Genomic DNA, 23429 nt, shown 5'->3' on the forward strand with positions numbered 1-23429 from the left:
CACGCAGTATCATATCTCCCATTTCATCTTCATCTACATCCTCTTCCATTTACATAATATTGTCCTCTAGTACATCGCCCTTGTATAGATCCTCTATATACTCCTTCCACCTTTCTGCTTTCCCTTCTTTGCTTAGAACTGGGTTTCCATCAAAGCTCTTGATATTCGTGCAAGTGGTTCTCCTTTCTCCAAAGGTCTCTTTAATTTTCCTGTAGGCAGTATCTATCTTACCCCTAGTGAGATAAGCCTCTACATCCTTACATTTGTCCTCTAGCCATGCCTGTTTAGCCATTTTGCACGTCCTGTCGATCTCATTTTTGAGACGTTTGTATTCCTTTTTGCCTGCTTCATTTACTGCATTTTTATATTTTCTCCTTTCATCAATTAAATTCAATATTTCTTCTGTTACCCAAGGGTTTCTACCAGCCCTCATCTTTTTACCTATTTGATCCTCCGCTGCCTTCACTATTTCATCCCTCAATGCTGCCCATTCCTCTTCTACTGTATTTCTTTCCCCCATTCCTGTCAATTGTTCCCTTATGCTCTCCCTGAAACTCTGTACAACCTCTGATTCTTTCAGTTTATCCAGGTCCCATCTCCTTAAATTCCCACCTTTTTGCAGTTTCTTCAGTTTTAATCTACAGTTCATAACCAATAGATTGTGGTCAGAGTCCACATCTGCCCCTGGAAATGTCTTACAATTTAAAACCTGGTTCCTAAATCTCTGTCTTACCATTATATGATCAATCTGATACCTTTTACCACTGCAGCATAGGTAAAGCAAAGCAAGGAGTAGACAACTAACAAACTGTTAGGAAACCAGCAGAAAATAAAACAAAGGCAGGCGCAAGCAGTTAGGAACCATTAAAGCTCTAAAGCAGAGCTAAGAGGAAATTCTGAGGAGACAGAAAAAGCCTACCCATAAATAAAAGATGTAAATTGTAAGCTCGAAATGTCACTGTAGCACACGTAAGTATCAAATATACCATGAAAGTCCATTACTCGAAGTTGAAATCGCAACCTGTGATGAAGACCAGACAGATTTAGGAGGAGATAGCCTGCACTGGAAGAGGAAGTAGTTTCACTTGATAGTGTGTTAGAGAAGCCACAAAAAGAAGTAGTAAATATTATTTGCAAGCTGGAATGATAGGCAAGGAAAAACCATTGTGGTAATACAAAATATAACACAGCTATATTCACAGGGGGATTTCCTTAGCAAAGTTACAAACAGTAGTGTCCCTGTGCAATTACAAAGATGAGTTGCCAGACAGATGGCCAGATGCACCCAAAATTACACATGCAGTCAAATTATTGGAAGACAAAGCTACAAGTCGGGGTGAGAAGCCAGAAACAGAAATGATAACTTATGCCAATTTTGAAGCTGCATTTTGAGCTGAGTATTGGTTCAAGAGTAAACAAGATAATACAGTAAGTTTGATTAATAATCAGCTATATAACTGAGTGCAAGGTGGTACTCACACTAAAATACTAGAGGGAGAGTTTAAGCAAAATCAATGCGTTGACATCCCCATATGAAGAATGCACTGTAGTACATTGGGTGATAAAACTGCTTGCCATCAAGCATACAAGAGAGATGATTTGAACCACCACTGAAACACATGATTAAGTGAGAAATATACTTGACCAATTAGAGGAACATAGTATGGGTATGTGTGACTTTTTTTTCTGCTACCAAACAAGAGAGGAAAACAATGAAAATGGATCAGACAAAAGATAATTTTGGTACAGGAAACAAAACACCAGTGGCTTGGGAAGCCAGACACTGACCACAACAAACAGAGGTGGTGTCCAGATAAGCTAAAGCAACTGTTACATGGATATCACAACCTTGAAGCAGGAGCATGTCACACTGTGACACATAGCCATTTTTTCCCTCTAGAAAAACATGGCTCAGATACAGTTACGCAGCTCTTTAGGCAGCACTTGCCTTTTTTCCCAATCCCAATATTGATAAAAGACTACAACCTTGGGTGGGTAGCACAGTCCTTGTGACCTGTCATTTAACATAAAACAATATTGCTGCCTGTTAATCAATGCTATAAGCAATTCTTGGAACACCATTCCGTTCACTGGTGTACCACATCAGACAGGCATGCAAATAGCATTTATGCTAGCACCCAACAATGTTCTCACTAGATAGCGAGGGGCACATAAATTGCAACTCACGGAAAATGTGACACCTCCAGCATTGGCACAAGTAGTGAAAGTATTCTGTGTGTGTGTGTGTGTGTGTGTGTGTGTGTGTGCATAGTCAAAAGATTTATCGTTCAATTATGGTGGTTAATACTTCCCTTTTTCATAGTTTCTTCCATTTGTTTTGCAGCAGACTTTTAAATTTTCAAGTGAACAGAATAACACTGAATGACCAAACTGTGACACATGGCAAACATGCTTTATCTGCAAAGTTTCTGATGATCAAATGTATTTTTTTGTAATTATTTTAACATTTTACATTGTGATGATGCAAATATTTACAGACATTTACTAACTAAATAACGATGATAACTGCAATAAAGTTACACAAATTCCAAACAGAATAATTTTACACCATCTTTAAATTAACACTTTAAATGTTTTTTCTATGTTTCCGAATATTTGAAATATTGTCTAGTCTCAGCATGATTTAAAACACAAATGATGATTTTTGTGCTTGCATTTAAACACTGACTAAACCTTTTTATATACTTAATGTATGCTGTTTTTCATGTTCTATTATTGTGATTTGGAGTTAGGTCATATTAATAAGATTTGTGGATTTCTCTCTCTCTCTCTCTCTCTTTGAATTTCCCATATAATCTTGATTGTTAAGACAGATCTGATACTTCTTGAACAAAAGTAAATCTACCTCTGTAGCTGAGTGCTCAGCACGTCTGACAGCATCCAGAGAACCCAGTTTCTATTACTGGTATTGCCAGGGATTTTTCCTTTGCTGGAAGACTGGAATGGGTCTACACAGAGCTTTGTGATGCCAATTCAGGCACTACTTGAATAAAAAGTCTAGAAAAATGATAATGGACAGGATGGTGGTGTGCCAAATCTATATCCTTCCATGGCATTATATGACAGAGGATAACACAGTGGTTGACTGGCATCGCAGTTAGTGTGGGGGCATAAGCAAACCATGCGCACTTACACTTGACCAACATGGCATAATTTTTTTTTTCTGTCAATAGTTCTCTACAGGTTGTTGCATGGCCAGCAATACTCCGACATTGCCATGATGTGGAACAAAAATGTGGGAGAGTCAAGAACATAGTCTGCTTGGAGTGAGAGAGTGGGAAATGGATTCCTACAGGACAGATGACAGATGTAATCAAATAGTGTTTCCTCAACATTTGACTTTTGATGAAGTTTTATATTTCTGATGACATCATCTGTGTCCATAGCTTGAAATACTGAACATAATTATGGGTGGATAGAATTTTTTTGCAACTAAGGTTTTCACCAAAGCGCATTTTCATAAAGCCAACAAAGTGATTGTGAAGCAAACTTGGGATATTTAATACAAACTTTTATTGCCATGAGTGATTTATTCAGGACAGCAAACCTATGCTACTTAATTTGAGACAACTAAGAAGCTCATCTCTCTAATAATGAACTTTACCATAAAAAGACAGGACTGTGATATCAAATATAACTCAATTCTCGCTAATAGTATACACTTTCAATAGATGTTTAACCATGATTTAATTTAGAGCACAATAAATCCACAGATGTGAGCTCCGATACTTGTAAATCAGCACAATGCCTAAATTTTAATGAACTATAACAGTATCAATAATAGCTGGACACCTCTTAGTGGACATAATATGGGGAGTGTCCACCTTTGCTTTTATAATGGCCTGAACTCTGCTGGGAACACTTGAAATAAGACGTATAAATATATTGAGAGAAATGGTAGCCCATTCTTCCTCAGAGAGGGTAGTAATGTTGGTCAATGGGGTCTAAAGTGAAGATGATGTTCCATCTCATCCCAAAGGTATTCCACTGGGTTCAGGCTGGGACTCTGTGAAGGCCAGTCCATTTCAAAAATTTCTTGCCCACGAACAACTGCCTCAAAGACACCGGTTTATGACAAGGACCAACGACATGCTCCAGACTGTTTCTCTACAGCACGCAGTACACAATGCCGCAAAATATGTATATATTGATCTGCACTTAGAATTTTTTTGAGCGCAATAAGGCGATCACACCATAACCTGCCAATGTCATACCATCTCTTCCATACTTCACTGCTGGCACTAGATGATGGCATGTAGTGTTCTACAAGTATTTGTCAAACCAAACGCCTTCCATTGGAATGTCAAAGGGTCATTTCAAATCATTCACTTCTACACATCTACTGCCCAGTCGCATTGCTCTTTACACCACTTCAAGTGTTACTTAGCATTGACTATAGAAATTTGTGGCTTATGAGGAGCTGTTGGAACACTGTACCCCATTCTTTTAACACTTTCGAGACCAGCCACTTAGAAGAATGTTGGGTCTAGAAAACCAGGCATTTATGTCGCTATTTAAAGCAGCACTGGCACATATGTAAATGATGTATCTTCAAGACCAATACATGCTAAAAAAGGGCCAATCTTCAAGATTTATTTTTCATATTTACTTTAGTTCTTTTATTGATTACAAATTTCAAAAATAAAGGTCACAGAAAGTATAATTTTCCTTCCAAAACTCCCAAAGAAGTGCAAGATGAGTTACTGAGCAATTTCGTCCTCTTAAGCTTATAAAATTTCTTGCTCACTCAACAAACGTGATGTATTTGCTGCAGAATTACAGTAAACTGTAAAACCTTATGAATAAAGACACGAAATTAAGTCCATACTATCATATTGACTCAGCCATTCATGACAGCAACTGTTACATTCACTAATGTTTCTTTCAAAATAATTCTAGAAACTGACAACAGAAGGCAATCCCGGAGCAGGTCGTCAGATATCTTTACTTTGTCCTTATACGAAATGAGTCCAGTTTTTGAACAATAGGTGGCTCGCGCATCGAGAAAATTGCGTCCGACCTATACTCCGCTGCAGCCTTTTTAACACACAGTTGCAAGCTGAGTTATGCTTAGACTTCCAAAATGTTCACTCCCTGCACATAGTCACTGAGCTAGCTAGACTGCTGGTAGGATGAGTGATTGGTACCACTGATTTTTTACAAGTTTGTTGCAACCACCCTTAGCAATGCTCGATAGTCTCTATCCGACAATACGTGGGGCCTGCCTGGTCTTGGTTTAGCTGTGGTCGTTCCTTTGCAATTTCACTTCAAAATCACGTCACCAACAGTCAACTTGGGCTACTTTAGAAGTGTTGAAATGCTCCTGATGGGTAATGACTAATCCACAATCAAAGTTACTAAGCTTTCCTGACCCATTCCGCTGTTGCTGCCTCTCTACTGACAACACAATACTGCCCACCTCCTTTTATACTGGTACGCCTGCCTATTGTGTCATTTGGTGGCCAAATCCACATTACATACTGGTATTCAGATACTTTTGATCATACAGTGTACTTATAGGGGACTTACACTGCGTTAGATCCTATTACATATTTAATACTGACCAGGTGCCAATGGTCAAGTTAGTTGTTATATGGTCTGTATCACTTCTTTAAGTACTATAACATCACAATGATTTATATTGAGGACAAGCTGCTTGCATGAAGCTTAGATAAAAACTGCATCTTCTGGTATTTTGTAAAAATTTCCTATTGGCACAACCTAAGATATTAAAAACTTGGATAATAGCATCTCATAAATGATTTTCCTTTTGATCATTATTTCTTGGTCAAGGCAGCAGCCTTTGTTCTGAAACATCATACTACAATATCAATATTGTTACATATGCTTATCACATGAGCTCTCTGAAATAGCCTAGGTATAGAAGGAGCATATGGGAGGAGGGACAAATTTTGGCAGTAATGGCGTATACTGCCTCATTTATTTAAACCTCAGTACTGTGGCAATACAATGTTTGGCCAAAACATTGTGAACATCTGCTTATTAACATGCTGATCCATCACTGGAATGCAATACAGCTATGAGTTTGTAGGCATGGATTCAACAAGTCCTTGGTAGGTTTCTGGAGGTATGTGGCACCGAAGGTCTATGAAAGGTTATGCAATTCCTGTAAATTATGGGCAGGTAGTTTATGATTGTGAAGCTGGTGCCTGTTAAGTGTCCCAGAAGTATTCCATCAGGTTCAGATAAGGTGAATTTGGTGGTCAAGAAATCAATCCGAGCTCACTATCATGCTCCTCATGTATCATGATTTTGGCCTTTGACATAAGACAGTTAGTTATCTTTCTGGAAGATGCTGTATCCACTTGGAAGGATATCAAACATGAAGGAATGCAGGTTGTCTGCAATAATGTTCACATAGCCCAAAGCCGTAAGGGTGGATTCAATTACTATAGTGGCATGCACATAATACTGCAGCAGCATGATGCGTTCTATGCACAGAGAGATGAAGAATACTTTTCAGCATCGCCAGTGTGTTCACAGGCTTTGTTCCACACCTCATGCTCCAGTTGTTGCCTACCCTGGTAACTGGCAACAAAGGTGTGAGTAAAACACACACACACACACACACACACACACACACACACACACACACACACACACACACTGTTCCTGCTTTTTGACTTATTAGCAGAATTTATATGTTCAGAAAACTATCACTATCACTTCTTAAGGCAGTATTTGTTCCGTTTACTCTATGCCACCCACAGTGAATAATACAGTGGTTAGGTAACCTCAACAAATCTAAACTAACATGAAAATCGAGGCTAAATATTTCACACGCTCTCCTTGTGTGTGCTAAAGGCAGACACGGCATAATGATGCTATTGGATGAAGCATCATGTGGTACATTGCTTCTTGCCACTGCACATCGTCCCACCACCCAGGTTTATTATGTGCACACCACTATACCACAGGTCTCACCACAGGGGTTGAGATGGTTGGATGATACTGCCCCCACCGACCTGTGTCTGTGGGGCAGTGCATGTTTTGGGCAGCCATTCACCTGGATGACAACGAATTTGGACACAATCATCTACCTCATGTAACAAGGAATGTGATTCTTGAGGACCCCATGATCACTGCAATCATGATTGGTGAGTTACTGAGTTAACAAATAGGGGACATTTGCTTCAGAGCCCCCAACTGCTGAATGGTGGGCTTTGAAACACTTGTGCCTGCGGCAGTACTGTACCCTGCTGTCGGATTTACCACATATTGCCACCTATCCTGCTTTACAGAGGGCGCAAACTTTCACTTTCTGTGATAAGTGTGTGTGTGTGTCCAATATCTTGTCACTTCCATGTGGTTTCATCATCCTTCTAACACTTTACAGAAATTCTCATGACAGCGTCACATGAACAGCAGAACAACTTTGCAGTTTTTGAGATGCTCATTGCTAGGCACCAGGTCAAAGATGCTGATGTCAGTTTTTCCTTTCATTTCTTCTCCATTTATACATTTTTATTTTTTTATTTTGCCATGTCACTTGCCTGCAATGACACCAGGTACATACTGTCTCCTGATAGGCAGTAGTCACAACGTTTTGGCTCATCAGTGTATAGAGCCAGGTCTAAAGTCGGTACACTGTTATGGCATATAATACTGAGAGGTGAACAAACTGCTGACTACGTACCAGAATGTCCTGATGAGGACGGTATGAGGCCTAGAAGCTCTGGAGTAATCATCATCGTGTGCATTGTGTGATCCTCCTCTCCCACATTCTAGAACATAGCAAATTTATAGTTTGTAGACAGTTTGTACTAATGCAAGGACTTCAGACAACAATTAGGGTGAATAAGAAAGAAAAAGCAGAAGAAGAAATGAGAAAGAAGAAAGACTTACCCGCTCTGACATGTGGCTATCAATATCTATTGTATCAGCCTGCTCCATAGCACGGAGAGTTTCAAACTTCACTTTCACATTTCCTTGTTCATCACAACCAACGCCAGAACTTTCTGAAAACAAAAGGTAAATTTATTTGAAGTACAAACAAAACATGCACATGTACAAATTAAGTTGGTTGCTTGACCATTTTTAAATATATTAATTTTTTTATATGTGATTACCCTATAATTGAAAAGTTCAAAACAGCTTTTTTTAAATAATTTATCTTGCACCTTTACTGAGTGGCGGCCATTTTCATTTGTAAGCGCGCGACGATGTTTCAGTTTAGAGACATGAGCAAAAATATGAATATCACTGCACTGGGTTAAGTTATTTTAGAGAAGTGTCCTCTGTTAAATCTGAGCTCAAGAGGGTAGTTAATCAGCCAAAAACTGATTATTTTAGGACACTCCTCAGAGACATACTGGAGTGATGTTTACAGTGCTCATGGCAAGAATTAAAAATATAACAGTTTTGCTAATAAAGTGCTTGCTTTATTTGAACACTGTTTTTCCCCAAAACTAACCAAGGTTAGAGCAAAGTCTACAAAGAAGCCATGGATAACTCAAGGAATGGGGATAACTTGTAAAACAAAAAGAGAACTGTATCTGTCAATCCGAAACAATTCTGATGTTGGTGCTATAGCACATTACAAGAGATACTGTAAAATATTAAAGACTGTAATACGGACATCAAAGCAAATATATTACAAGGAAAAGATAGTCGTATCAGATAACAAAATAAAGACAATATGAGATATAGTGAAGGAGGAGACAGGTAGAACCAGACATGAAGAGGGACAAATAGCATTAAGAGTAAATGATACATTGGTTACAGATGTGTGTAGTGTTGCAGAACTTTTTGACAAACATTTTATAGCTGTTACTGAAAAGGTGGGGTTGTCAGGTTCTGTACATGCTGCTATGGAATGCCTCAGACCAGGCATTTCAAGTAACTTCCATAATATGAAAATTGACCTTAACTACCTCAGCAGAAATAATGTCCACCACTAAATCTTTAAAATCAAAAACATTTAGTGGGTACGATGAAATATCAACAAAGTTAATTAAAGAATGTAATTCTGAGTTAAGTAACATATTAAGCTATCTGTGTAACCAGTCGTTTATCAGTGGAATATTTCCTGAAGGGTTGAAAATATGCTGAAGTCAAGCCACTGTTTAAGATGGGAGATAAAGAAATAGCATCAAATTTCCATCCAATTTCACTTTTGCCATTATTCTCAAAAATTTTAGAAAAAGTAATGTAAAATCGGCTTTATAGGCATCTTAACACAAATAACATACTGTCAAAGTCGCAGTTCGGATCTCTAAAGGGTTCTGATATTGAGAAGGCTATCTACATTTACAGTGATAATGTGCTTAATTCATTAGACAAAAAACTGCAGGCAATTGGTATATTTTGTGATCTGTCAAAGGCATTTGACTGTGCAAATCACAATATCCTTTTAAGCAAATTAGAATATTATGGTGTAACAGGAAATTCTGCAAAATGGTTCAAATCTTACATCTCTGGCAGGATACAAAGGGTGTTATTAGGAAAGAGATATGTATTATGCTATCAGGCATCATTCAACTGGGAAATAATTACATGTGGGGTCCCACAAGGTTCCATTTTCGGGGCCTTACTTTTTCTTGTGTATATCAATGATCTTTCATCAGTAACATTACCAGATGCCAAGTTCATTTTGTTTGCTGATGATACAAACATTGAAATAAATAGAAAATCAAGTGTAGTCTTAGAACGTTCGGCTAATAAAATATTTATGGACATTTATCACTGGTTCCTAACCAATTCTTTGTCACTAAACTTTGAAAAAACACACTACATGAGGTTCAGTTCAGAACTTGAAAGGGGTGTCCCGCAAGTATATGCCTAACATACGATGACAAGCAGATAGAAGAAACGGACAGGGTTAAATTCTTGGGATTACAGCTTGATAATAAATTCAACTGGGATGAACACGCCACAGAACTGCTGAAGCGTCTTAACAAATCTCTATTTGCAATGCAAATTGTGCCTGACATAGGGGATATAAAAATAAAAAAGCTGGCATACTATGCTTACTTTCATTCCATAATGTCATATTTTTTTGGGTAATTCATCAAGCCAAGCTAAAGCTATCCGGGCATAATAACGTCCAGTAAGAGTTATAAGTGGTGTGAACTCAAGAACGTCCTGCAGAAGCTTGTTTAGGGAACTAGGGATACTAACTACTGTTTCCCAATATATGTATTCCTTAATGAAATTTGTCATTAAAAATATATCACGTTTTCAAACCAACAGCTCAACTCATAGAATCAATATTAGAAATGAGAATAATCTTCACAAGGATTGAAAGTCACTTATTCTTGCACAAAAAGGTGTGCGTTATTCAGCAACACACATTTTCAATAACTTGCCAGCAGCCATAAAAAGCTTAACAACCAATGACATTCACTTTAAGAGAAGCCTAAAGGATTTATTGGTGGCCAACTCCTACTACTCCATTGATGAATTTTTCAGTAGAACCAACTGATTTGTGTGTGTGTGTGTGTGTGTGTGTGTGTGTGTAAGTACAATCTAACTTCTGCACCATTTCAGTGCAGTAATGTGTTCATTGTAAATAAGTATTATAGTAGTTCTATTACATGTTTATTACCTTATAAAAAACACTTTTTTATTTTAAATTCAGTGCGTTAGTGTTTGTAAGATGATTCTTTCACATACTGTTCATTGGGGGGGATTATTGTTTTTCTGTCATGTTCTACACCCTGGAGGACCTCCTCACTATGGATCAATTGGAATGAAAGTAGATGTAATCTAATCTCTACAACATTCTCTATTACACAAAATACCCTAAATTCAAAAATAACCAGTCAAAATGACCTCCAAAGTTTGGTATCCAAATTTTCAAAAATACAATTTTTAGGTGCAAAAATAACAAACAAGGAGTGATTTATGAGTCTCTATTTTTTGCTATAGTTAGTTATCATACACTACTAGCCTTATATGGAGCAACAACACTTACAAATGTTTCCTTAATTTTTTATGAACTTTCGAAACTTGAAAATTTGTAAAAATTTCAGCATTGATATCTGACTGTGAACAAAGATATGAATTTTTGAAAATGAGGAGATAATTTACATTACAACTGATTTTATGGCTGTTGCCTATTCATGTGTGATATTGGCAGGATATAATCAATTATTATTGAAGTAAGGTACTGACCTATATACAAAAAGTGGAAACATCACTGAAATTAACATTTATATTATTTTGACATACTTAAAATAATTATTTTCAATTAACATCCTACGAGATGCGACTGTTCCTAAACCTGGTGGTGAATGTTAAGAACACTTATTTCTTCAGACAGCTTCTGTGATATAGACTAAGACCTCCCAGTTGCTGTGGCAAGTTCAAGCACTGAAAGTTTCCTTAAAACATTTTCCATTGGTATCCAAACTTTGTCACTAGTAGATTTCTTGAAAGATGTTCTTGGGCCCAGGATGGTAAAAGTGCACAAAAACATCATTGTTTTCCAAACTTATTCTTTCAACCTCTGCAAGCCACCACTGTCCACCATACACAACTGCCACTATGTCATTCAACGATAAAGACAGAGATGTAATTTTACTGCCACAATGATCCTCATAAATTTCAGTTTCAGATGTTACATAGCATCGAACTAAGTTTTCTGCAATGCCAAGGAATTTGTGGAAATGCCTTGCTCCTTTTATTGCTATACAGTTTTCAAATATGGTTTGAAGTGTTGTTTTCATGTGCAGAACCACTTCTTCTTTCTTGATCAGAAAATAGGTAATGCCTTAAATATTATCCTTGCAAAACACATACATGTCCTGTACTGTGAGAATTTGGTCTGTGGTTTATCTTTGTAGGCTGGCTTTACTTACTTCACATTTTGTTGTACCTCCTACTCCATCACATGCATTTTTATCATGGCAAGATGCAAAAAAGTGCCATTCAGCCTCCAACCCAAAGTCTGCTTTGTGGTTGCACAGATTTGAAACATTCTTTTTGTTCTTATACTGACTACCACTTGCATCTGAAAAGTATATCAGCTTCTCAACCTTGGGAAAATTTTCTCTTATGTAATTTATTACATACTTTTGAAACATATGTACAGCCAAAGTGTTGTGCTTTAAGTAGTCGCTTAGAATGCAAATTGAAGAACTGCTAACTTCATCTTTCTCATTTTTAAAATAGAGAAGGCTGCACTGTTGCCTGGTCATTGACCCAGTCGTACACTTGTATTGTATCCTGAATCACAAATGTAAAATTGTCTGCAAAATCAGCTAGCACTATGCATTCAGTTCCATAAAGTTGTGCTTTTTTGTCTGTCAAAACCTTACTTTGGGTTTTAGAAACATAGTGGTGACTTTTGAGGTTTTTGTAAGTTATCGATTAAAGATTCCAAGTATTCTTCCTGAGATTTAACCACTGTTATCATTTCTGCCCTGTCAGTTGTTTGAAGGTAATACTGTCTGGCATTTCCTCATCATAATTGTGAAACAATTCAATAACGGTTTCCTTATCAGGGCATTTATTACATAAACTCATCATGCAGTCATAACTGTTAATGTCACAGATCATTAAATCTAGTAACTCTTTGTAGTTAAAATCACTGAGTTTTGCATCTGCGATCATTGGCATTTTGATGATATAAACAAACACATACAGAGTGTGTCCCTGAGGATCTAGCCAAAATACACCACTTTGGGTGAAAGTCACAAAATTTTGACCTTCCAATTTTGCATTCAGGATGAGAATTTTTGAAAGCTACATAAAGTCCATTTAAATCTGACAGCACTAGTCCTTTCTGCTTTGTTACTTTAACTCCATTTATGACAACTCTCTTTTGCTATCTTTGCAACCTGGGCACATTCTACTGTTTTCATCATCCTCAAAAAATTGCTGGATCTTTCTAATCATTTCTTCACTTATACCTACTCCCTTCTTCTTTCCTAAAACTGGAGGAATGCCTTGTTCTTTCACTAATTTTTGGGTTAGTTTAACCGAATGATGAGAAATGTTCAATTCATGAACAATTTTTTCTCTTGACCATGAGTCAGGGAGCAAACTTCAAAATTTTTAACTCTTTCCGCTTTAGATGTCACTGAACATTTAATTTTTAATTTCTCTATTAAGCTCGAATATTCAGTGTCAGATGATGTTGGTGGTGGTAGGTTTTCTTCTTCTTTAGAAATAATTTTGGTATCTGTATTATTAAAGCCCGATTCCAAGTCTTTTCTAATTTTGTCTGAAATTTGTTGTACCTTATTTTCAATAGCTGCTTTTTATTCTGCTAATTAACTTTATTGTTTTTGAAGCAGGAGATACCTCTAACTCAGAACAAGCAAAATCCAATATGCCAACAGCTTCCTCATTAGGAATACAAATGTCATTAACAAGGTTACATGATTCTGGTTCTGAATTCACAGCAAATATTTTTGAGTAACAATTTAGGCACAGGGAATTTCCAGGAATCACATTACATTTCACTTGGGAAGCTGTTTCACTCTCATATAACAAGGACAAATGTCCAAGTTTAATTTCCCTCAAACCTTTCGTAATGGGCTTTTTATGAACTTGAAGTGGATCTTCCAAAAATGTGGTTGTACTTCAGAATATATTTCTTCTCATGATACTCACACACTGATGTTACAGAAGAACTTACTCGAAATTTAAACGAAGTTTGTCGAGCTTCATCAAAGTCATTGACATTTTTAAAATTTTTTTAAACTGAACTGTAAACTGTTTTGTGACACACGTCACTTGCTATCTGTCCAACAAAGCACTTGTTCATCCATGTTATTACATTCCAGTTAATCTCTCAAAATTAATTACAAATTACACACAGAACAAAGTGCATCACACATTCTACACTCTCGTTGAAGTATGTACATCCACTCTAACAGAGGTTTCAGAGCAGACTGACTATAAAAATGCCACACCCAGCAATAATGTACTTCTTTATTGAAAATAAACCTAAACATAAATGGGCATTTTTATTACAATAGAACAAAAGCGAAAGCTCCTATTGTATAATATTGCATTATTAAAAATATATGAACTAAATGAATATTGAGTGATGGTGTTAACTAAATATATGTCACAATTAAATTTTATTACAATGAAACAATAAACCATTTAAATAGGCAACAGCCATAAGATCAGTTGTAATGTGAATATTTCCTCACTTTCAAAAACTCATATCTTTATACACAGTCAGATATCAATGTTGAAATTTTTACAGTATGTTGCTATCATATAGGTGTACAAACTGTGCAAAAATAATATTTTTATGTTCAATCCCACCCGAGATAACTAACCCAAACTTTACTAAAAAAGAAAATTTTCAAATTTCAAAAATTAATAAAATATTAAGGAAACATTTGTAACTGTTCTTGCTCTATATGAGGCTAGTAGTGTATGATATTTAACTACAGGAAAAAAAGACTCTCATAAATCACTCCGTTTGTTATTTTTGAGCCTAAAAAGTGGATTTTTAAAAATTTGGATACCAAACTTTGGAGGTGATTTTGACTGGTTATTTTTGAATTTAGGGTATTTTGTGTAATAGAAAATGAGACAATGTTGCAGAGGACACTTTTTAAAAAACAATCATGTGAATTGCGATGTTGTAACTTAACCCAGTGCAGAGATATTCAAATTTTTGCTAATGTCTCCTGACTGAAAAATCATCGCGCACCTACAAATAAGAATGGCCACCATCCAGTAAAGGTGAAAGATAAATTATTTTAAAAAACTGTTTTGAACTTCTCAAATATAGGGCAATCACGTATAAAAAATATTTAAAAAGGGTCAAGCAACCATCACTGGACCACATCATATGGATTGACCCAGTATGTCACATACAACTGCATGTTACAACAATCTGACCTCCACAGCAACATAATAAATGTTTCCCCTAAATACATCTCTGTGCTTGTTTGAAAAAAAAAAAATGGTTTTTTGGTAAAAAAAAGTAATTCTTACTGTAATCCAGTGCAGTATCAAGTGATACTAAAATAAGAATCAGCTTAGTGTTACCAATGCAATTTCAAAATAACTATTACAGCCTACATTCATTATCTCATGTACACAATTGACAGTAATTTAAATCATATTTTAAAATTCTCATTAACAGCAATCACTTACTGAAATGAACTGATGGACCTAATGCCCATGTATCAACTGAACCAGTCATTTAAACTTCACTTGGGTGTTAGCGTTAGTTTGATTTGTGCTGCTGCTAATTACACAGTGGTGTGGTGCAGACAACACAAGTTTATGAATTATTTTATGATACGGCATTTATGTGGAATGTAGAGCATCAGTGGTGCACTTCCTTGTAACATGGACTGTATCCACTAATTTCTCTTAAACATAGTTCTTGATAATGGTTGGCTGGAAATGAATATAGTCCTTTTAATGCTGTACCTTATGTCTACCAGTGTTTGCCCTTCAGCAAGCAAGAAAATAACTGCACATTCGTCCTACTTGGACGTATATGACAATAACATTGCCATAGTTCACATTCCTGCTTTTACTGCACTCGCACACTTGCGTAGGAAAGTGCCAAATGCTATCCTAATCCCTTGTTTACATGTTGGTGCTTACATGCTCATATCGGAGCGGAGCTCTGTTACATTGTAGCTATACTGCAGCAACGCCCTCAAATGGAAACTTTTGAATCACCCGTTATATTTTTATATATATTGTGGATTGGTGATATCAGATGGAAAGGATATCCTCTATATTTTATTTATATAGTTCATTCACATTCTCTCTCTCTCTCTCTCTCTCTCTCTCTCTCTCTCTCTCTCTCTCTCTCTCTCTGCCCCCCCTCCCCTCTCTCTCTCTCTCTCTCTCTCTCTCTCTCTCTCTCTCTGTCTCTCTCACACACACACACACACACACACACACGAGGGGGGGCAGGATGGAAAGATCTTTCGGGGGATATGAGGTGAAATTTGTGTAAAACTTTAAGAAAGTTTTCGAGGGAAGCATTTGCCTGAATATCCATACCTGGAAGGGCTTACTTTTCTACAGGGTCGATACAGTATGTATAATTTATGTAACTTTCGTGGGGCAGGGCATTTATATGTTTTATTGATATTTTGGTTGAATTGGTAGGGCTTGTACATTTTTCTAGGGGCCGGTAGCTTTACTTACTATATTTGTCAACATGTAAAATGCACTTTTCCCCCTTCAAAAATATGCTCAAAAACTGGTGTGTGTCTACAAAAATGATCATTTGTCAAGTAAAAGCAAGATCCACTGACAAAGGGATTGCCAACTTTACTGGATCATCTTGGTATTCAAGATTTATGAAGAGGTATCGGCTTTGTAGGTGGACCAAGACAAAAATAACACAGAAGTCGCAAGCCAAGTACAAAGAACAAATTGCTGAACTTCATTGCTTTGTTGTTAACACAAGGAAAAGAGAAACAACAGAGTCCCAAAACAGCAAAACTTTGAACTTTCACAAACTGGAAGCATGGATGACATTTCCCTAATCTTTAATGTGCCTTCTAATAGAACTGTGTATTCCAAGGACACAAAAAGAAATATTCTTAAAACTTCAGAGCATGGAAAGCCCCATTACACAGGTTTTTTTTTATCCTGCTGTGTTGATGGGAAAATATTGCTGCCACTTTGGACTTCTAAAAGAAAGATGCTTCCTAAGGAACGATTTACGAAAGGAGTAATGTCCATATACGTCATACTGGCTGGATAGATGGGAGAGGAATGAGGTTGTGGATAGATAAAATTTGGACTAGGCAATCTGGAGGCCCACTGAAGAAGCCTGTATGTTAGTACGGGATCAGTTTCGTTCTCACTGAACAGAAGATGTTAAAAATAGACTGAATGACTTGAAGACTCCGTTAGCTGCAACTCAAAGAGGGCTAAGTAGTTTACTTCAACCATTACATGCGTGTATCGAAAGACCATTTAAGGGACTTATGAAGGAGAGGTGGAACAGATTTTGAAACCACACCATCAAGAAGGAAAAAAAGATCTAGCATTTATAAATTTGTGAGAGGGTCAAAGCTTCATGGCACTCCGTAAAAACTGAAACAGTGGTTAAATTGTTTAAGAAGTGTTGATCAATAATCTGGCTGTGTGTGTGTGTGTGTGTGTGTGTGTGTGTGTAAGGTGGGGGTGGGGGTGGGGGTGGGAATCCCAGGTTTTTCCCATTTAAAAATACACTCTCTTCTTGGTAAAAATGCACTATAACCTGGATGAAAGTACATTTTTCCACATTAAGTAACAATACACTTTCCCTTGGAGCTGTAAAACATATCATCCCTTTCAGTAGTGCAGGTTTTATACACAAGCATAGGACTTCCTGGCACTCCCAGCCAAAAAACAACACATTCTGGAAAGACTTTTAATGTGAGACAACACGAACACTGCTTATTTTGGTATTATGAAAAGTATAAATATGAGTTTACCAAATACAGCATTGTAGTTTCTGAACACAGAACACCAAAATTTAAGAAGTGTGATGCCCATGTTATGATAAGGAAGCAGATACCGTAGCAGTGCCACGAGTAGCCCGACAATGAACTTCAAATTCGGGAAAAATATGGTCTGATAATATGTATTCTTGCTTTGCGAAATACTGTTACCAGATAATATTTTTTTGTCAAGAAAAGCTAAGCTTTCACATGTAACACTGGTCGCCAAACCTTTTTTTTCCCCTCCCCCCTCTCTTCATCGACTGTGTGGTAAGGCAGGATCCCAAGACCACAGCTTAAACTACAGCAGCTGAATATTTCTAACAAGAATGATTGTAAATTTCACTGCTGTGCTCTACACATTCCTTGCATTACCCTGCTGAATACAAAGAACTGTCGATTATGGGTGAAATTGCTCAAGAACTCACCTTGCACTTTTTATGTAAGATACTTGTACTTTTTGCCATCATTACTGCATAATTTGTAGTCTCTGAAAGAACTAAAATAAATATGAAAAACTAACCTTGAAGATTTTTTTTAAGATGTGTGTTACCCTATAAGGTATATCAAACATGAATGGGCCAGTAAAATTTTAAATGATGGCATAAATGGCTGATCTTCTGAGCCTGAAATTTTTCTCTGTGTCTGGTCCTCATGTGCAAGTTTTGGAAAGAGTCAGATGCTCTATGATTTAAGAAATTCATTGCACATTCTCACATATAACATACTTCCTCTTGCGTAAGAGGAAATTTACTTTGGAAGTAACACTTCTCAAACTACCATTCATAATATATTCCCGAGACCTGTTGCAAATGTGAACTGTTGTAACATAATGCTCTTCGAAAGAAGTTTGTTGTTACAAAGTACTGCATAATCTTTGTCCTAAAGCCTTTGACACATTTTGCTGTCGGCAGATGCTTGTACAGCCACTGTATTTTGTTGGTGTAAATAGTGCACTTTATGTCCAACCAAAGTTTTTTCCCCCCCACGTTTATATTTTATTGCTGCAGTATTATTTTGCAGTAGTGGGGTAAAGTCAAATTCTCTGTTAGAGTATCTGTTCTTTCCACTCAAAATTATAGAAATTTAATTGAAAATTAAAATAATGGAGAATTCCTGGAATCCTACAAAATTTCTGTGTATTTCCTGGATTTTTCCCCAGATGAAAAAATCCCTGGATTCTTCACAGGGCGTATACACCCTGGTAATGCACTGGAAGCTGCAGAGGATAATTTATTGTATGGGGAGTCAGATTTTGATATGGCGGCTTCAAGTATTTCTTCCTTCAGCTCTGAGGGTGAATGTTGCAAATCTGAGGATGAAAATTGCAAAGTGCCGGCCGGAGTGGCCGAGCGGTTAAAGGCGCTACAGTCTGGAACCGCACGACCGCTACGGTCGCAGGTTCGAATCCTGCCTCGGGCATGGATGTGTGTGATGTCCTTAGGTTAGTTAGGTTTAAGTAGTTCTAAGTTCTAGGGGACTTATGACCACAGCAGTTGAGTCCCATAGTGCTCAGAGCCATTTGAACCAAAATTGCAAAGTGAAAACTTTTTCCTACTTATATTGCGTAAATGTTTGATGTACACGTATGTATGTGTTACGATTGTTTTGCAGCAGATATATTACGTGATAAACCTTTTTCCATTAAAAAAAAAAAAAAAAAAAAAAAAAAAAAAAAAAAAAAAAAAAAGGCATCTTTAAAGTGGGGTGCATCTTTTATGCCAATGCATCTTATGCCCTGGGAAATATGGGGTGCATCTTTTATGCCAATGCATCTTATGCCCTGGGAAATACGGGGTGCATCTTTTATGCCAATGCATCTTATGCCCTGGGAAATACGATAAGTAGAGCTCATCCTTATTGCATACCAATGAGTAACTTTCTTGGATTATTCCAAGTTTCAAGTTGTCAACTCCTAGTACCCTAGACTTTTATTTGTAGTATGATCAAATAACCTCCTTCTTCCAATCCCTTCCTTATGTTTTAATAGTGAGAACTGATCAGGTATTTCTGGTGACAGTATTATCACTCTACACAATAAACTTAATTAAGGTGACTATCAACAGGATTTAGAACTGGTTCACATGCTATTCTGGGAATAAATTATTCAAGTTGTGCCGTTATATTGAACAATTACAGGGATTCACTTATGATGAATATGAAGTTGCACATCAATTATAATTATGTAAAATTGTTAAACTTACATTGAAACAGGTTTGTTTGAGCTCTTTCTTTAAATAGTTTGTGGCTGTAGCAAACATGGCACTGCATATATAGAGGAAAACAAGTGTAATGCATGTAATAGTTCATGTAGTTATGTTCACTTGTTCATAGTGGCAGCAGATGAAAAGATGTAGAAACTTTGAGGGGTGAAAAACAGAACCTGAAATATGCATGAAGAACATCACACTAAAATTTCTGCCCCCTCAATGTTGTGACTAATGAGAAAATGTGTTGTGTTATAGAATTACGTTATTCTGCAAACTCATGTTTTACCTATGTACTGTAGACAATATTTTCCTTTGCTCGTATTTTTGTAACTTCTCTTTGAGATACTCGTTGGGCTGCGGGTAGCTTTGGGGACACAGCAGCCGATGGTACAATGTCAGAGCATGTGGAGCAAAGAGACCTCATTGCCAACCGCAGCATCAAGGAATACACCAGATGGAAGACTCCGTCAACCCGGGTTAACAATGGAGAAGAAGAAAATTCTGAATTTGTAATTAGTCATTCTTTAGAAAAACGTCTCACTGTATTCTCTGGTGAGACATCATTGCTTGTGTAACCAAAGCTGGCAATAAATGAATTTGACAACACAAACTTCAGGTCTTCTGCTTTAAGTGCGCTGGATAAGCAACTATTTTGTTGAGTAGTATGGTTCAAGAAAGTACCACACAACTTGTCACACTCACCGTTTAGATCATACAAATTCACGTGGCACACTTCCCCCCCTTCAATCAATATCCACACTCTTCCACATACTGATGATGTGTCACCCTGACTATGCTAGGATTAAGGGTAACAGGTAAATTGCAAGAACGGAACTGGTTTTCATATTTAAATAAATTCCAAACCGAATCACCACGCCACTGCCTCACGTAATTACTACCAGCAGATATTAAATTCTTCCATACAACGACTGGTCTCTGCATTGGCAGGGCACAGTGACACATGGTTGCCAGATAGCAGGAGCTGTTTACCAGCGAGATGCCGTAGCCCTGCTAACAACCGATTTAACATTATGGGCTACCAAAAAGCCTGTAATATACTGCAAGCAGTAATCGTAGCATATTATATGTAGGAACTGGAAGATCACAAAAACTGCCAACTCTGCCCAAGTCTGACACAAATTGCATGTAAACAGAACATGAGGAGTGACAAAATGTATTCGGTACTACATGTCAGTATGGATTAGCTCTGTTGAGAATAAGAAATTGCAAGAAATATGAAAACTACAGAGTCAGCAAAAACATGCAGAAAAATAGGCAGATGTGCAAAAAAACATTTCTATGGCTTTTCAGTATTCAAAACTCTTGCGTGTGCTGGTTATACTGTATACTGTATCAAGTTCACAATTGGGCCCCAAAACCTGGAGACAGTGGTAATGTGTGCTTTTGTGAATGAGTGCTTTTTTCCTATTCTGAAAGAAGGACTTTTCTGCCCAGAAACTAAAATGTTATGTAGTCCTTTCCACTGTCTTTGTTTGCAACTCGGTGCCTCCTTCATGTACGTGGTGAGTAGCAATCTATCTTTTCATACTGCTGTTGGTTGGTTGGTTTAAAAGTTCATCGGTCTCTTGTTCTGTATAAAACAATGCTGTAATGGTGAGAATAAAACGAATGAGACTGACAACACACAACGGAATGAAAGGAAAAACCACAAGCATGAAGGAAGGGCAACAAACACTTTAATGGACAAAAAGAGGTCAAGAAAATGACAGAAACAGGTAGAAGAGATTAAAACGACAAAGCAGATTACCATGGCTGGCTGACCATGAGAATAAAAAGGAGAAGCCAGCTACTTTGCAACACATTAAAACCTCCACCCTAAAGGCACTAGGGTAGAGGACACAAGGGACAAAGGACATGCGCTAAAACTTAAATCAAATGATAAAACCCACCCTCATGAATAAAACTTAATCAGCCGATGAGGCTCTGTCAGCTAAAATTAGCAGCAACAAGTCCGATAACCCAAGATTTCATTGTAGGGCAGTCAACAAGGGACATTGGACCAGAATATGGGCCACTGTCAACCGGGTGCCGCACTGACACTGAGGCGGGTCTTCATGGTGCAAAAGGTAGTCATGGGTCGCCCAAGCGTGGCCAATGCAGAGCCGACAGAGAACCACAGAGTCCCTACGAAAAGCCCACATGGAGGACTTCCACACAGTCATAGTCTCCTTAATGGCACACAGTTTGTTGTGCATACTGAACCTGTGCCATTCCGTCTCGCAAAGCCGAAAAGCCTTGGGGCGTAAAAACAAATGCAGGTCAGTTATTGGAATGTCGATCTCTATAAGTGGTTTCTGTGTAGCCTGTTTGGCCAGCCTGTCAGCAAGTTCGTTGCCTGGGATTCCGACGTGACCTGGGGCCCAGACAAACACCAACAAACGACTGGACCATTCCAAGACATAGAGGGACTCCTGCATGGTCGCTACCAAAGGATGACGAGGGTAGCACTGGTCGATAGCTTGCAGGCTGCTCAAGGAGTCAGTACACAGAAGAAACAACTTCCCAGGGCATGAACGGATGTGCACAAGAGCACGAGATATAGCCACCAGCTCTGCAGTGAAAACACTGCAGCCATTGGGCAAGGAATGCTGTTCAATATGTCCACCATGGACATACGAGAAGCCGATGTGACCGTCAGCCATTGAACCATCGGTGTAAACCACTTCGTGGCCTCGGTACATGTCAAGAATCCAGAGGAAGCAGGCCAATCTGTTGGCCTCTGGAAAAGACTGTTCAGATGGCAGGGTTAAATGAGTCCTTAGGGCCATGTGAAAGTTCCAGGAAAAGCCGTGGCGTAGGTGTACACCATGGAGGTATACGTGTATGGACCTCAAGTATAGATGGTAAAGGCAAGGACACCAGTTTGGATAGAAGGGATCGGCTGTGAACTGCAATTGTAAGTCTTTTCCTGGGCCACCAATGCGTGAGAACCTTCAATGGAGGGACTCCAGCCTCCACCAGGACGCTGGTCACTGGACTTGTCCTAAAAGCTCCCGTCCCTAGTCGAACGCCACAGTGGTGCACTGGGTCGAGTAAATGCAACAGTGAGGGTGCCACTGAATCATAAACCAGACTCCCCTAGTCAAGGCAAGTTTGAACAAGGGCTCTGTAGAGCTGTAGCAGCGTAGAGCGATCTGCACCCCAAACGGTGGTGCTCCGGCAGCGGAGGGCATTGAGGGGCCGCCAGCATTTCCGCTTAAGCTGAGGAAGGAGAAGTAGCCAAATCAACTGGGTGTCGAAAACCAGTCCTAAAAATCGATATGTCTCCACTACAGTGAGTGGATCATCATTAAGGTAAAGTTATGGTTCCGGATGAACAGTACGATGCCAACAGAAGTGCATAACTCGCGATTTTGCGGCCGAAAACTGGAAACCATGGGCTGCACCTTGTAAATGGCTCAGCAACACCAGTACTGGTGCAGCAGTACGAAATGCAGAAGTCGTCTGCATACAGGGAAGGTGAGACAGACAGCCCTACAGCTGCTGCTGCTAGACCGTTAATGGCCACTAAAAATAGAGATACACTCAATACAGAGCCCTGTGGGACCCCATTCTCCTGGATATGGGAGGGGGGAGGGGTGGGGGGAAGGGACTATGGGAGGCACCAACACGGAAAGTACGAAGCAATAGAATATTCTGGATGAAAACCGCGAGCAGGCCTCGGAGCCCCCACTCGTATAATGTGGCAAGGATATGAAATCGCCAGGTAGTGTCATATGCTTTTCATAAATCAAAAAAGACGGTCAAGCTGTTGACCTCTGGTAAAGGCTGTTCGGATAGC

General features: G+C 38.3%; 1 protein-coding gene across 1 annotated transcript in view; it reads right to left on the reverse strand.

The window, feature by feature from the left end:
* LOC124606535 (protein bric-a-brac 1) overlaps positions 1–23429 on the reverse strand; it is a 281528-nt gene that overhangs the window by 59127 nt on the left and 198972 nt on the right. Inside the window, exons 6-7 of the mRNA XM_047138519.1 lie at positions 7888–8000; positions 7679–7766 (exon numbers count right to left, since the gene is read on the reverse strand). Of these exons, the coding sequence (XP_046994475.1) occupies positions 7679–7766; positions 7888–8000 (201 nt within the window). The remainder of the gene's footprint in view (positions 1–7678; positions 7767–7887; positions 8001–23429) is intronic.

Source organism: Schistocerca americana, chromosome 3 (assembly GCF_021461395.2).
Source record: "Schistocerca americana isolate TAMUIC-IGC-003095 chromosome 3, iqSchAmer2.1, whole genome shotgun sequence".
In the NCBI taxonomy this organism is placed as follows: domain Eukaryota; kingdom Metazoa; phylum Arthropoda; class Insecta; order Orthoptera; family Acrididae; genus Schistocerca; species Schistocerca americana.